We start from the raw sequence: 16,819 nt of genomic DNA, 5'->3' as shown, positions 1-16,819 counted from the left end.
GTGTAGTGAAAGACATTTCACTCCGACGCTACCTGATTGGTTGAGAGCAAGACTCTCTTTGCTTTAATTGGCTAAGACGTGAAAACATAACATTGATTTTACCTTTCTCTGATCATATATTCAAGATAAAATAATCGACTTTTCTCTTTAATGTGCAAGTTATACGATTGACATACATGCTAAAGTTGCTAAGTACTACTACAGCAACACGATGGTTTCTCGATGGAAGCATGAAAAAATCATAATTTTCGAAGTGGGCCCATGGCCTATAAATAGAAAACAAGCACCTAAACATATTTGAGATATATTAGAATATTTCTCCTTTAGGAAGAATATTTTTTGTGGAAAATATGGAACGTATTGTCTCCCATTTTACAGCAACGCTTTCCAGAGTAAAGCAGACACTTGTATTAGTTCTGAACACTATATTTCTGAAATTCTTTGAACCATTGATTTTTTTGTGTTTATATAAGCAGAAAACGATGCAAACTTGGCAGACAACAAACTATGGAATGTTACCCCCAAAAAGAATTGTTCTAATTTCTTGTCGTCATCGTAAGCAATAAGTACGCAATTACGCATACGTGAGTATTTTCAGCTGTGGTTTCAGCCCGGGCTGAAACGATTATATGACAGATTTTCCAGCTCGGGCTGGATTGTTGTCATGTAATCGCATACGCTATTTTGATAGGATATTATAACAGGCCCTGGCGGAAATTTCAGCACGGCCAACCGGGCTGAAACTCATCACGGTATAAAGCGAAATTCATGACTTGCGAAATTCTTGACGACAATAGTACTGCACATGCGCAATCGGTATTCCACAATAATGTTCACTCATCTATTTAGTAACAATAGCGTGCGTTTCGGTTGAATTTTGGTTGTTTAATGATTCTGTCTAAATTTTAATTAAATTTAGGAGTAATTCTTAAAATATGGAAACGTTGAACACTGATGGCGATTGTGTGAATTCGAAAATACTTGAAACAGTTTTGGTGAAAGAAAAACAATTGAAGTATCAGGTATGAGTGTTGAAGAATTTCAAGTCACACGTATTGCTACGCGAATTTTTATCAACATCGATATGTGTTACTTGACCTTGAGAAAAGGAAGAAAAGCTCTGCCGAGATTTTCGAATCAGTGAAGCAAAAGAATATGCACACTCTTGCAGTTTATTCGAAGAAATTCGAATATAAAGGTATATATGTTTTCTTCTGTTATATAAATTTTCTGATATAGTCCTATACGGTAGGTTTAGTTGTTTCGAAATGTTTGTCAAACGCTCGTTATTTAACCACATTTCAAGTATCTCATTTTTTACTTGTATAGGTAAAGCTTTTCCTTGCTTACTGAACGGATTCATTGCCAAATGTCTACAGGGTACAAAGACCTTTCGCGTTTGCTAGTACTTCGCAACTTTACTTCACAACTTCAGTACTCAAGTACACAACTCGTGAACTTAAGTTGACAAGTTTATATCGAGTATTCCATATTTGGAAATGTAATTGGCAACATTAAAAAGTAACTTGGCAACCGCCATATGAAAACTTTACTGAAATCGACAATAAATACTCAAAATAATACGCGATAAAAATTGAACGATTTCACCAAATTAATTTCTGTTTGCGCCAAAGTACTAGAAACAATGCTTAGATTTCATTATGCGAAAAACATTTTGGGGTTATGGGCACTATAAAACTTTATAATAAATAAAACGATAATACTCGATTTGATGAAAATAACACATGAAAAAATATTTCAGCAAAACTTATTAGTACAATCAATACTAGTATTCTACTGCAAATGCTTATATTCATTGCTTGCTTTACTCGCTGTCTATAATTCTCAATAGATGAACTGAATAAATATGCTTGAAACAAGAGTCATTTCCCTTTTTAATATAAATGTAGTCAAGTTCTTAAACAAACGCATGAAACAAAGAATTGAGGAAAACCATACATAACAATCCTTTTCTATAAGAACAGTTTACAACTTAAGATAAATTCAGCACTCGTAACTAGTCGTGTCGATAGCATAGAATAAGAATATACTAAAGGTCACTCGTGTCGGAACCTTTGATGTTTTTGTTCTCGAGCATGTCGTGCCGCGCATAGTGGCCGCCATTATTCCAGCCAGTTGATTCGGGTTTTGGACTTTTTCCCAACCTTTAAAATGATCCGAAGTCATTTCTTAAGTCAAAATATTCTCGAATTCTTATTAAGTATTGATGGCATGAAATTTTAATAGTTGGAAACCAGTGACAAACCCGATTAAACAGGCTGGAACACTGGCCGACGGGAGGACGCGTTGAACACCTGACTGACCCTACTGTATGATCCTTATTCTATGTCAATATTATGTAAATTTCCCCCCTCATGTTATGGAGTTTTCCAGTCTCCTGTGAAAGCAAAACTTTATTCTTTACACAAAATATTGTATAACTTTATGATGGAAATGCCATGATCAACAGTTATTGTCGCGATATGACAATAAAGTATAAAAAGTTCCTTCAACTTACCAACAACCAAGAAGAAAAATACGGTAAACCCAGCACCAATAATCATAAGACCAGGAACTACAAATGACCATCCCCTAAAACCATTTGTAATTAGACTTAAAAAATTCTAGATTTGATTCAACATTAGTTTGTTGAAAAGTTTGAACGTGACGAATATTTCGAAAATGTAAATAATCAGAAGTCAATGTGCCGTGAAGCTACGCGCAAACGCACTCAACATGCCCTCAACATTGTCTTGCGCTTGTTGAGTGACGTTTAGCGATTGTGGAGCTCTTAACATGTTGAGCCTATGAGATAAAATATTCCACTGCAAAATGTTCTTATAACAATACTCAACACCGCTCAACACCTCTCAACAGGGTGTGCAAAAGCTCTCAACATGTTGAGTCCACAATATTGAGTGAACGTGTTGAGTGCGTTTGCACGAAGCTTGAGATATCACAACACAAATTTTAGTAATCAATATTCTTTAAGAGACTTGTAAGCATTATGTTCGATCGACGTTCTTAAATATAGAAATAACGAAAACGGCGGCAAAAGAATCTGTTGAGCTGGCTTACACCAAACGCAACGCAAAAAAAGGTAGTATGAAATAATCTCACAAAAAAGAGAACGGATTTTTTGAGTGCAAAAATTAAGATTGCATGAATAATCAATTAGTCATGCATTAATGGTCTTAAATTCTGCCGCATAATGGAGGGGCACAGGTCAGCAGTGACTTTTCATCGTAGCTCATACACTGTAAGAGCACATGGGTTAGAATGACGCATATTTATATGTCAAAACCTTAACTAACCAAAACTGATTAGTCCATTTTGACAACTGTGAATGGTCATTACTACACTTTTTCATTGTTAACAAGATATAACCTCAAAGCATGCAGTTCGAAAGGATAAAACAACCTGTCACAAACAGAAGCGTAACTAAAACGTTAGTTGGGGGGTGCATATTCATATATTCCGTTGTGCCCTACTGATTTCTTTTGACAGTAATTTGAATTTCAAAAGAAATCAGTGGGGCACAACGGAATATATGAATATACACCCCCCCCCCTAATGAACGTTCTAGTTACGCCTCTGGCCACAAAGACTGCTAACAGCAATCAGAATAAGTTACGATGAGGGTTACGGTTTGGATAATGGTAGGGCTTGCACAGTGTTACCATAAATGCAAGTTTTTCCTACTAGATTCCATAGAATGAGCTTAACCACTCCCCCTCATTCTAGTTTGCAACTATATAAAGCAGGTGGGAGAGTCCAAGCTCGTCAAATCAAATCTAGTAAAAACTGCATATATAGCCACACTGAGCTTGCAAGTGTACAATATGTGGCAGGTAGTCTACTCTTAGGCCCCGTCCACACGTATACGGATATTTTTGAAAACGGAGGTTTTTCCTCCGTTTTGGCCTTAAGTCCACACGTAAACGGCGTATTCGGTGACCATAAACGGAGGTTTTCGAATACGCTCTCCAGAGTGAAGACTTTTGAAAACGCCGGTTTTGTGTTTACGTGTGGATGGGAGAAAACGGAGGTTTTTGAAAACGATGACGTCAAAAATTGAGTCCAGTCTCATGATTGAGTCGACCGAGTACTTTTTAAAATGGCGGGTCACAAGTGAATTGCTATTTTATTGAAATAATTTCAAATTTGATAGCATGCATTCACTTGTATGTTGCAGTGATAAATATTAAAGAAAGCGGGTGAATATTATGAAGATGCTTTCCCTGTCACAAAATGCCACAAAATATAACATTCGATTTTGCCTTTTCCTTTGAAGGAGCCTTCATTTGACTTTATACCATTCTAATTTTTATATAAACTCACAAAATCAACAGAGCGACCCACGATGTAAAAGAGACGTTAATAAATCCAAAGCTTTCAAGGACTGTTTTAGTTGTTGTTGACTGACGTTTCGACAACCTTAGCGTAGTCATCTTAAGAGTCAAATAAGGAGTTAACAGCAGGTTAGCCGTATTTGTTATCTGGTTCTTACGTCATTGTATTGTGTGTACTGGAAATGTGTGAGTGTCAATTGTGTAATGTCATTGTGGATTAGTGTGAAGTGTCATATTTTTAGTTGATCGTTTGTTTTTATTGCGAATAACTCGTTTGTAAGGTGCCGGTAACTGCTGTGATCTGTTCAGGGGGTTTTGTTCCAAGTTGGTATACCAACTTTCTAATGTAAGCCGTTGTCTATAGTCAGTACTGTAAGTGATGCATTTTGCCGAGTCCCAGTCAATGTTGTGCTTTGTGATTAGGTGATGTTCGGCATCGTGATTAGTTTTGTCTTGTTTCTTTGTAGCTCGTTTGTGTTCAGTAAGTCTTATGTTTAAGTTCCTGCAAGTTTTCCCGATATAGGAGGCGTGGCAATTGGAGCAGTTTATTTTGTAAACTGCACCTTGTCGTTCGTTGGGTTGTTCTTTGTCCTTTATGTTCGTTAGTACTTGTCGTAACGTTGTGATTGGTTTATGTGCGACACGTATGTTGTATGGTCGTAAGATACGCGAGATAGCCTCCGACGTACCTTTGATGTAAGGTATCGTTGCTGTTGTCGCTGAGTTGTTCGTTTTGTTGGGTTCGTTGGGTTTGTAAGTGTTGCGTTTGATGAAGTAAGAGTTATAGTTGTTTTTGTTAAAACACGTTTGATATAGTTGTTTTCGTTGTGTAGAGCGTCCGATGAATCACATATGATTTGTGCACGTCTTGTTAATTTTCTGATTGTGCCAAATAGAATTGGAGCTGCATAATTTACAGTTTTGAGCAAATGCAAAATCAGAAAACGACCAAAAAGTTGGAAGACGAGTCTCTAAAATACTCGCTAAATTTTTGACGCCAGTCTGTCGGAGAACAAATTTTCAAATTTTCTTTAATTACAAAACAAAACGCTTTTCATTCTTACCAACGATCATCAGACCAAACCGCTGCAACGGCAGAGCCAACGATGTTACCAACAGAAGCATGAGAGTTCCATATTCCCATAATAAGACCTCTCCTAAAACAACAAAAACAAAAAATTATGCGCTTTATAAGTAGAGTTTAAGCAGTTCTATCAAGTAATGGATCGAACTTCTCAAAATACACTAAAATACAATTCTTGCATCACAGAAAAATAGGGAAAGACATTTTATAGCAGTTTATTGTAAGAAGGTGTAATATTATGGTCAAAATAAAGTATAGATTTTGTTTCATTTCATAGGTAATAAATTAATTTCAAAGTCAAAATACTGTCAGAACAAAAGTATCAGTCATGAATTTCAGAATGGAATTTTATTCATTGAATTGCCTCTAAGGTAATTTATTTGGACGCGCTTTAGATTAGCTATTGGTTCTATGCATTACACTATGCATACAACTCCAACGCAAATGATTGATTTTCTTAGGGCAGTCATTTACAATGCTTTCGTAAACTTGCATGAAGTAATCATATTGTAGTTTAGCAGTTTTGTTACATTAGATTTTGGGAAGCAAAAGTGCATCATCATAATCTGGGATGTTCGAACCTACGTTATGGAAGTGATTCAGCAACCATAACAAAAGGCGCAGGAGTGACTTAACACTTAAAAACTAGATGAGTTAACAAATTTTATCTTAATAATTTCGTCATAATAAACGTAATAATTTCCAATTCATTTTGTACAAATAAGACCAATGTAACCTAGAACAAGCACATTAAAAAACATTAGAGGACATCAGAACATCTTACAGAAGAACGTCAAGATTATCGGGAGATCCTGAGTTTACATTGTAGTAAACTTGTCTTACGTCAGCATATTTAATGTCATTTGCGACTTGTGAACATTTCTATTAAACTCAGTTGAAACTTATTGTGAATTGTGAATTGTTGGGCGAAACAAGGGAGGCAATCCTCAACACTAGGAGGCAATCCCCAACAATGCAACTATTAAAATATAGAAGATGCTGTTCAAGCTAAAAAAGTCTCCGTAAATTTGGCTAAAGCGTACGCGTAAACTATAGGCATCCAAATCACTGTTTATTCGGATTTTTGCGTTTTTCTTTTTTAATTGCCATTTTCTTAATTCTTATCAATTATTCATGTTGGCATTAATTTAAGCTTGACATTATTCAAAGTTTATAAAAATAAAAAATGGCACTTAAAAGATAAGTAAAGCATACTTTCAGCGATATTAATGAACTTAAGCAAGCAACGTTTTTGTCAACGCGAACATAATGAGTTGCGTTGGGGAACTGGATCTAAAGATTGATGTAAAGTTATTCATTAAGCTGACTCAAAATGTAAGCTAAGCTTTCTTTTGCCTTTAATTGAATGTAGCATATTATTTTAATAGGTAGAACGGCGGACTAGTACCCGAAGGTGCTATTTCAAATCTCGTCCAAGTCACATGTTTTCATGCGCATATAAAAAACAACCGAAAAAACAAAAAAAAATACGTTTACCCGTCACGTTTCTGCTAAAAAACAAGAACGCCAAAACAACCGATTTGCTGTCTTTGACTTCACCTCAAAAACGGCTATGTCATCAAAATCGTTAAATTTAATTCAGGTTGACGTTACAGATTTCAAAACATCGCTAGATTAAGCTCTCTATTAGTAATTAATGTCCCGCAAACCGAGGGGGGTTTGGTAATTACATTTAATCTCTAATACACCTTAATCAAAGCGTATATTGTAATCCCTGAAAATACATATTGTGATGAACAGTTCTTTTTATTTTGTTTTGTTGTGACGTAGCGCGTGCATTTCACGTGATTAACACTTTGGGATTATCACAGAAGGGGGGAGTTGTTGAAAATAAAATAATTCGAGATGTTGTTGTTGAATTATGAAGTAGTTTTCTTTGATGACTTTGTTGTAGAACAAAAATAACGATTTTATCATGCAACGTGCATGACATGGCGCCCAACGTGGGGCGGCTTTAACGAAATAAAGTCGCCCATATTCGTTTCTTACGAAAACGTCGACTGAAGAGAAGGAAAAACTGAAAAGGCTTCGTGCCAGAAGAAGAGGACATTGCGGAGTGTGTACAAAACTCGAGAAAGAGTCAGTTGAATTGTTATCACAGCCACCACATGATGATCTTGTAGAACGTAGCGAAATCATCGCACAACAACTCGAAGGGAAACTAAAAATATTAAGTGAACTCGATGAAGAAATATTGAACACGTGTGATGTTAATGAAATACAAGGTGAAATCGAGGACTCGGCCGAAATTTCTGATAGAGTTATGAGTATAAAACGAAAAATCGAAAGGTATAAATGCGCTAAGAATGACAGTCTCGTTGATACGAATGTCAACGATACCATATCGAACTCGAATTTGACGAACATGTCAAACCCTGGCCAAAACGAAAGTATCGCGAATTCTAAAGAAAATTTGGCAAATGCGACGGAAAACTATGGTTTAATCGAAGGTTCAAGTAATCAAGCGACGATCGAAATTGTAACGAAGGAAATGTAACGAGTGACAACACTACGACGACGGTTCAATTTAAGTCAAATATGCCGAAGCTTCCTAAGCTGGAGCTTCCGAAATATGGTGGCAAGGTTACGGAGTTGAGTTCGTTTTGGGATCTGTATGATTCTGCGATTCACAGTAATCCGAACATTTCGAAGGTAAACAAATTCAACTATCTGAAATCGCTTCTCGAGGAAAACGCAGCGAGGGCCATTAAAGGTCCGACATTAACTAATGCCAATTACGACTCTGCTGTAAAAATCTTGAACGATCGCTTCGGGAAAACCCAGCAAACCATAGCAGCTCACATGGATGATATTTTAAAGATTCAAGATTGTGCCAACGTTACAACTAGCCAAGTAAGATACATATACGATAAAGTAAGCGTTCATGTACGAGGATTATCGAGTCTTGGCGTTTCTTCTGAACAATATGGTAGTATGCTTATCCCGATTATTATGACTAAATTACCTTGTGACATTCGTCTACAAATTGTTGGGTACAACTTGGAAAATTGATGAGTTGTTGGATACAATAAAGACTGAGATCGAGGCTCGGGAGATAAGTGAAGAAGTGCAATCAAGTCCACAGCCACAGCATGGAAAAAATTCAGGAGGTCAGCACAAAACACCCAGAATACCCACGGTGAACGCCGTTTCGACTCAAAATACTTCAGGTAAACATATTCAATGTGTTTATTGTGAAGAGCCACACTTTTCGGCATCGTGTGATAGAGTAACTGATGTGAATGATCGCAAGAGTTTATTGAGGAGAGACAATCGTTGTTTTGTATGCCTGCGAATCGGGCATCTCAGAAAAAATTGCGAGTCAAAGAAGAATTGTAGACGTTGTCATGGGGCTCATCATCAACCGATTTGTGAAGTGATTAAGTCAAGTTTTACGCCTCCTCAACAAAAGAATGCAAATGATCCCAAACTTTTCCCCACTGGAAACAACCTACCAGAAACCAAGGAAGGAAACTACGTTCGCACAGCTACTATGATTGATGGAGATAATTACTTAACGACGAATACGGCAAAAACGCATAATCAAGTTCTTCTGCAAACAGCTATTACATACGCCAATGGTGGGAATGGTTCCATTTCTATACCTGTTCGCGTGCTTTTGGACAGCGGTAGTCAGCGCACTTATGTTACGAATTCATTAAAAAACCGGCTTGGACTAGTTCCCATCAGAAAAGAGGTTGTTAACTTAAATACCTTTGGCAACCAACATTTTACAAAGCAAAAATGCGACTTGGTTCATTTGTCCCTGAAAGGAAAGAATGGAAATCGAATCATAACAGCTCTTTGCTTCCAAATATTTGCTCTCCATTAACAACGACAATTGATCTCAATCATTATCCTCACCTGATGGAGTTGCAGCTTTCCGATACCAATATCCTCTCTGGACGACAGACGGACAACAACATCGACATTCTAATTGGAGCAGATTATTATTGTGATATCATGACAGGCGAGATTATAAGAAGTGAAGGTGGTCCTGTTGCGATTAATAGTGAATTTGGCTGGATTATCACTGGACAGACGAATGATGGTGAAACTAATTCGAAATTGTCAAACGTTAATTTAATCATCGAAGATTACTCTTTTTCAAAGGAAGTTCCGTTTGACAAGAGAGAACCCAAATTACATGAATGCTTGAAACGGTTTTGGGAGATCGAATCAATGGGAATCAAAGAATCCAGCGAATCACAGGATCAGGAGTTTCTGAAGAATATACAATATCTTGAGGATGAAGGGAGATATGAAGTGAATTTACCTTGGAAGGGAGAATATATTCCAAAATCAGACTGTAACGGTATGTGCTTGAAACGATTACACCAGTTGAAATCTCGTCTCGATAAAGATAACCCCTTATTGCAAGAATACGATACAATTATCAAAGATCAAGTGAAAGGAGGAATTATTGACCCAGTTCTTGTTGCACATGAGACCGGTTATTTCCTACCCCATCATGGCGTACTTCGAGAAGATAAGGAAACTACAAAACTTTGCGTGGTTTTCGATGGTTCGGCAAGAGCTACTAAGGAAGAGCAGTCACTTAATGATTGCCTCGAAAAGGGACCAAATTTGGTTCCACGTTTATTTGACACTATGATAAACTTTCGAGGCTTCCTCATTGGGCTTGTTGCTGATATCGAAAAGGCTTTCCATCAAATACAAATTGCTCCCGAAGACAGAAAGATGCTGAAGTTTCTTTGCTTTGACGATATTAACAAAGTTCAACCGATGCTAAAGGAATACAAGTTCCGACGCCTACCATTTGGTCTAACCCCAAGTCCTGCAATATTATCTACTGTTATTCGTCACCATGTTTCAAAATACAAGAATGTCGATCCAGAAATAGTCTCCTTATTAATCGAGTCGTTATATGTTGACGATTTCGCTGGTGGAGCTTCTAATGAGGACGAAGTTCTATACATCTATCATAGATCTCGAAAATTAATGAGCGAGGGAGGATTCAAGCTTCGAAAATGGCATTCAAACTCGCAACATGTCCGAAATGTTATCGCGAATGATGAAGATCGACCGTTTGTTGAGGTGGAAAAGGAAAAGTGGTCATCATATGTTAAACATATACCAAGTACGATGGTGGAAGACAAGTTAGTAAAACCTCCTTCGCCTCATACAGAGCCACAACTTAAGTCCACACCTCAAGAGAACCGTATCAAAATTCTAGGAATCAGCTGGGATGAGAACAGCGACGAGCTTTGTTATGACCTTGAAGAGCTAGTGCATTATGCAAAATCACTTCCTGCAAGAGGTCAGTTTTAAAGCTATCTGCGAAAATATTCGATCCTATTGGCCTTCTTGCACCCTTTACTATCACTATGAAGATGTTGTTTCAAACCCTCTGCTCTTCTGGCAGTAATTGGGATGAAGATCTGTCTGGCAAGGCCTTATCACGTTGGAATTCTCTCGTTCACGACTTAAGGGCTTCAAGTGACATACGAGTATCGCGTTGTTACTTCCATGGTGGATACGATTCATCTCCGATTTTTCAGATACATGGATTTTGCGATGCATCAGAATTCGCCTTTGCCGCAGTTGTATATCTACGAACGGAACATAAAAACGGTGAAATTGAAGTGAATTTAATAGCAGCCAAGACAAGAGTCACTCCTATCAAACGACAGACCATACCACGACTTGAATTGTTAGGCGCAACTACCTTAGCAAGATTAGTCGATTCGATTGTGAAAGCGTTGACTTCAATAAAATGTATCACTGATATTATCCTATGGACGGATTCATTTACCACATTGTGTTGGATTCGAAATCATAAACTGTGGAAGTCGTATGTACAGAACCGCGTAAACGAAATCATAAAGTTAAGGCTAGTTCACATATGTCTGCGGTGTGCCTGCGTTTTTCCTGCGGTATGATTTGGGTATGATTTCGCAGGCAGCCTGCCGGTATCCTGCGGTATCTCTGCACTTGCCTGCGATTTCTTTATGTGGTAATTTTCTTCAAAACAAAAATGGCGGTAAATAAACGACGCTTGACTTCTTTACTTCTTTCAAATTACTCATTACTGTTAACTTTGGTAAATACTTACGTGCAGGGAAGAAAAATGAGAGCACAAAAGAAGGTTTTGGGTGAGACCAATGCTACAACAACGCAAGAACTACGGTCAATTTCACTGTTTATTAAAAGAATTACAGTTGCATGATCGTGAATACTTTTTCAGGTATAGGGCTGTATTTTATGCGAGGAGCATTGCTCGATTATATGAGTTTTATATTTGAAAATGTTATCAGGCGTTTGTGTGCAAACTTGTTACTAGAATTGAGATGAACACGTTTTTATTTCAAGGTTCACAAGATGAGTCCTGAACGATTGGAGCATTTGTTAAGTTTAGTTGCACCATATATGAAGAAACGAAGTTGCCGGAGTAGAGAAACAATCTCAACTAAACAAAGATTGGTGGTTACTCTACGATATCTTGCCACAGGTGACTCACAAGAATCCCAATCATTCAATTTTCGAATTGGTAGAAGCACAGTGTGTATGATCATAAGAGAAGTTTGTGATGCAATTTGGAAAGCATTACGAGATGAGTACTTGAAGCTTCCCAAGTCAGGAAGGGAATGGCATGGTGTTGCAGAAGAGTTTCTTCAGGAATGGGGGTTCCCTCATTGTATTGGAGCTATCGATGGAAAGCATGTAAACATCGACTGTCCCAAAAATGCTGGATCTCTCTTTACAACTATAAAATTATCACAGTACTGTGATCATGGCGATTTGTGATGCAAAGTATAGGTTTTTATTTGTGGACATTGGAAGCTACGGGCGTGACAATGATGCAGCTATATTTTCACAAACTGAGATAAATAAAAAAATAGAAAATGGGCAACTTGGCATACCAGGACCGTCTATGGTTAGTGAATATATGTTGCCTTATGTTATCACTGGAGATGACATTTTTCCGTTGAAAACCTGGTTGATGAAACCATTTCCTGGAAAAGGTCTTACTCAAGAACAAGCTATATTTAATTATCGATTGTCTAGATGCAGACGAACCATTGAAAACACCTTTGGAATACTGGCAGCTAGGTGGAGAATTTATAGACGACCAATTCGAGCTGCAATTACAACTGTAGATCTTATTGTTCAAGCAACTGTATGCTTGCATAATTATTTGTCATTAACTCAAAACGCATATTATATTCAAAAAGGTTTTGTTGATGCTGAAGATGGATCTGGGAATATTATTAATGGGGAATGGAGACACATCACGCAAGGGGATCAGAGCACTTTGCAAGCAGTTCGACGAGTTGGGAGCAATTCTTATTCATTTACTGCAAAGTCTGTGAGAGAGCATTATTGTGAATATTTTAAAAGCAACTATGGAGCCTTGCCCTGGCAGCTAGATTATGTTAGATACTGTGGAAAAAGATGCTGAAATGTTTATCAGCTAAATATGAAATTTGCAAAATACAATATTTGGGTCTATATGTAATCCTGAAAACCCTAATGTAAAGGGAGGAATTTGTAAACAAGCAATAATAATTCATCTATTTAAAGTTCCTAACTTCTTTTAAGAAACTAACAATCTCCTTGGTCAAGATTGTTATTGAAGTTCATCCTTTGCTGACTTAAATTATGGTGCTGCATCCTTGGGTTAGGGGGTGAGAAGAAGTATGGATTTTTTTGTGTGGCCTGTTGTTGGGCATTACATTCCATTTCCATTTCGTTCATCACTTTCAAAATATTTAGCTGGAGCAAAGACTTGTGTGAAGTTGGGATGCGTTTGAATTTGGAAACCAAGCTAGAGCAAAACAATGTATCTTCATCATTTTTGGCAATGTTTCCCATGTCAGCATCTGAAGAAGAAAGTTGCAATATGGCGGAATTGATGCCATGCATGGTCTTCATGACTTCCTTTTCAAACCCAAGTGCTGTGTTAACTTTTTTATTCTTTGCCCATGGCCTGCAATATTTTTCTTCTTCTAATGAGCATATCTTTCTTTTGCCAAGCGTTTTACTATCTTTGACCATCTGCATAGCATCATTATTACCACTACCAATATCTGCATCCAAGTCTTGTCCTCCATTGGATGAGGTTTGATCAGAAAAACTGGCTGATATATCGTCCGAATCATCGTCTACAAACACCGTGCTAACCTTACTAGATTCGCTTCCCTCATCAGTTAGTTATATTGATGCATGGGAAGTTTGCCCAAGAGGATAGTTCGTGGAAGTTGAAAAATTACTTGTTGTCTGACGATATCGAATATGTGTAATTAACCATCGCAGATGTTCTAAATCAGGCCTGATTTCAATACCTGCCCGACCACTGCCTGATTTTCCCTTAATATTCTTTATGTACTTGGAGAAATTTGTTCGTATTGTGTTGTATCTTTTTTGCACACTTGCAACGTCCAATTCCAAAGCTTCTGCCACAGCTTGCCAAGCGTTTTGTTTTATCCTTTGATTTTTGTAATCTGGACACGATTTATCGTATATAGCACGATATATACGTATGGTATCCATAAGTGCTTTGTTCTTGACTGTTTCAATAACTTCATTGGTGTCTGAATTGTTATTTTCGTCCATTTCGGTGCTTTGTATTATGCGTTTTGCTATTTCGTCCGCCATGTTATCCACATCTGACCGATGCATTGTGGGATTCGACAAATCGTTCAGGCATACCGGCGGACCATTCACATATATGTAATTGCCGCCGTATACCGCAGACATATCGCAAACTTGCCGGGAAAGTTGAACTCTAGTCAACTTTCCCGGCAGGCCGCCGATGTTGACACAGATAACCTGCGTTACCGGCGAGCGATTGTTCACATATACAATAAATAAGCGCAGGTCTTGTCGGCGGTCATTTCGCAGGCACACCGCAGGCATATGTGAACCAGGCTTTAACTAGTAGTTATAAATGGAGACATTGCCCTGGGGTAATAAACTCTGCCGACTTGCCTTCTCGTGGGTGTTCCGGAAGTGGACTTGTGCAATCTGGAATCTGGTGGAATGGTCCGCAGTTTCTCCAAGATACTGAAGATAATTGGCCCGAAGATCTTCAACCTAAAAAATTGGATGAGGACCATTGCTACACAGAGATAATACAAAATCCTCTTCCAATAACACATTCCTTGACTTAACATCGCTTCCTGACCGTAATTGCATCCACTTGGAGAAGATTATTGACCAATACAGATATGGTACGAAGAACAAACTACTTCGTGTCACAGCACAAATTTTAAGGTTTATCAAGAAATCAAGAAAGCAACTATACTCTGTTACGTCTGAGTTGAATGCTAATGAGCTACTCGAAGCTGAGAGATTATGGATCCGAAGTATTCAGTCAGGCGCGTTTTCCTACGAGTTACAATGTATTCGAACCGGTCGCAAAAATGTACGAGTTCAACAACTTGGTTTGTTTCTCGATGATGATCAGATTATTCGGTGTGAAGGTCGAATTGCCCACTCTACGTTACCTGATAGTGCAAAACAGCCGATTTTGTTGCCCCCTAAGCATACCTTTTCGAAATTAATTATACGCGACTGTCACAATATAGTACACCACGAAGGAATTAGAGAAACTCTGAATTGCGTTCGAGGAAAATACTGGATCTTGCGTGGTCGAGAGTGCGTCAAGGGTGTTGTGCGTGGATGTATCAAATGCAAGAAATTCGAAGGTAAAGCTTTCCCAACAGCGAAGGAAGCATGTTTGCCATCAAGTCAAGTAAGCGAAGAGCCTCCCTTTTAAAAACAGCGGTATTGACTTTGCAGGCCCCTTATACGCTACTAACAATCAATGAATGGATAAGGTATATATCTGTTTGTTCACTTGTGCCTCCACTCGAGCGGTTCATCTTGAACTTGTTTGTTATTTGTCTGTGCTATCGTTTCTGCAAGCTTTCCGAAGGTTTGTCTCACGAAGAGGTTTGCCGTCTAGACTAATATCAGACAATGCCAAGACCTTCAAAAGTGCCTCAAGGGAAGTTGCTAATATACTGAGATCAACTGACATACAACGGTGGCTTCCAAGGGTGTCAATTGGGAATTTATCATTGAAAAGTCACCTTGGCAAGGAGGATTTTAAGAACGAATGATACAAAGTACAAAGAGATGTTTAAGGAAAACTCTCGGTCGATCCTCAATGGATTTTGAAGCGCTTAGAACCATTTTGGTGGAAATTGAGGCTACCATTAACAATCGTCCACTTACATATATCTATGATGACCAAGAAGGAATTTCTTACCCTCTGACTCCATCTCAATTAATTTACGGACGGCAACTTACTCTTACGGCTAGTGATCGACAATTTGAAATCATCAGTACGAATCGAACTCTAACCAGAAAGGCGAAATATCAGAAACGTTTGTTAGATCAATTTATTAATCGTTGGAGAACGGAATATCTTGTAAGCGTCAGAAAGACTTCCCGCTTACTTCATGGAGCGCAGAAGGAGAAAATAGCTGTCGGTGATGTTGTTGTGTTAAAAAATGATCTTTCCCCTCGAATTTTGTTGAAATTGGCAAGAGTTACCGAGGTCATAGTAAGTCAGGATGGTGTTGTTCGAGCAGCAAAGGTCTGTGTTGCGAGTACTACAAAGGCTCGATCGTCAGAACTACGTCGTCCAATACAACAGCTGATACCACTTGAGTTGAATATGCTTCCAGCAAATACCGTGGTTCCCAAAACCGCTAGTGGAATTGAGTCTAAAGACGAAAACCCTATGAAAACCCGACAACGAAGAACGGCAGCCGTGATTGGAGACCTATTGCGACAGTCAAATAGTAAAAGCTCGTGGAAATAAATTGCTCAATATGATCAACGTCGGGAGTGTGATGAACAGTTGTTTTTATTTTGTTTTGTTGTGACGTAGCGCGTGCATTTCACGTGATTGACACTTTGGGATTATCACAGAAGGGGTGTGTTGTTGTTGAAAATAAAATAATTCGAGATGTTGTTGTTGAATTATGAAATAGTTTTCTTTGACGACTTCGTTGTAGAATAAAAATAACGATTTTATCATGCAACGTGCATGACACATATGGCAGTTTAATTATTATCGATGTTGTTTATAGCTAGTTTTTGCAAGTTAATAACTAAAAAGTTGCCGACGCGAGGGAAAGACGATTTCTGTTACCACACAACGACATAAATTGTGGAGCAAAAAAGACATGAGGATTGCAACGACGAGTTTCACGATGTTGAGCAAAAGGGCGAAAGATTTACTTGTGTCTCAAGTAATGACGATAAAACAGTCGAACAAGAAGCCTTTGACTTGGTAAACTTGCCTCAAAGTAGTGTCGATTCAGTCGACTTGCCAAAGACATCATATGCCATTAACTTTCTCATTCACCAGAGTTGAAAATGATTC

General features: G+C 38.1%; 1 protein-coding gene across 1 annotated transcript in view; it reads right to left on the bottom strand.

The window, feature by feature from the left end:
- The window catches only part of LOC124447430 (glucose-6-phosphate exchanger SLC37A2-like), a 125,401-nt gene that overhangs the window by 56,538 nt on the left and 52,044 nt on the right, over positions 1-16,819 (bottom strand). Inside the window, exons 9-10 of the mRNA XM_046998354.1 lie at positions 5,417-5,509; positions 2,519-2,592 (exon numbers count right to left, since the gene is read on the bottom strand). Of these exons, the coding sequence (XP_046854310.1) occupies positions 2,519-2,592; positions 5,417-5,509 (167 nt within the window). The remainder of the gene's footprint in view (positions 1-2,518; positions 2,593-5,416; positions 5,510-16,819) is intronic.

Source organism: Xenia sp. Carnegie-2017, unplaced genomic scaffold, assembly GCF_021976095.1.
Source record: "Xenia sp. Carnegie-2017 unplaced genomic scaffold, XeniaSp_v1 HiC_scaffold_22, whole genome shotgun sequence".
NCBI lineage: Eukaryota > Metazoa > Cnidaria > Anthozoa > Malacalcyonacea > Xeniidae > Xenia > Xenia sp. Carnegie-2017.
This window is presented reverse-complemented; position numbering and strand designations above follow the sequence as displayed.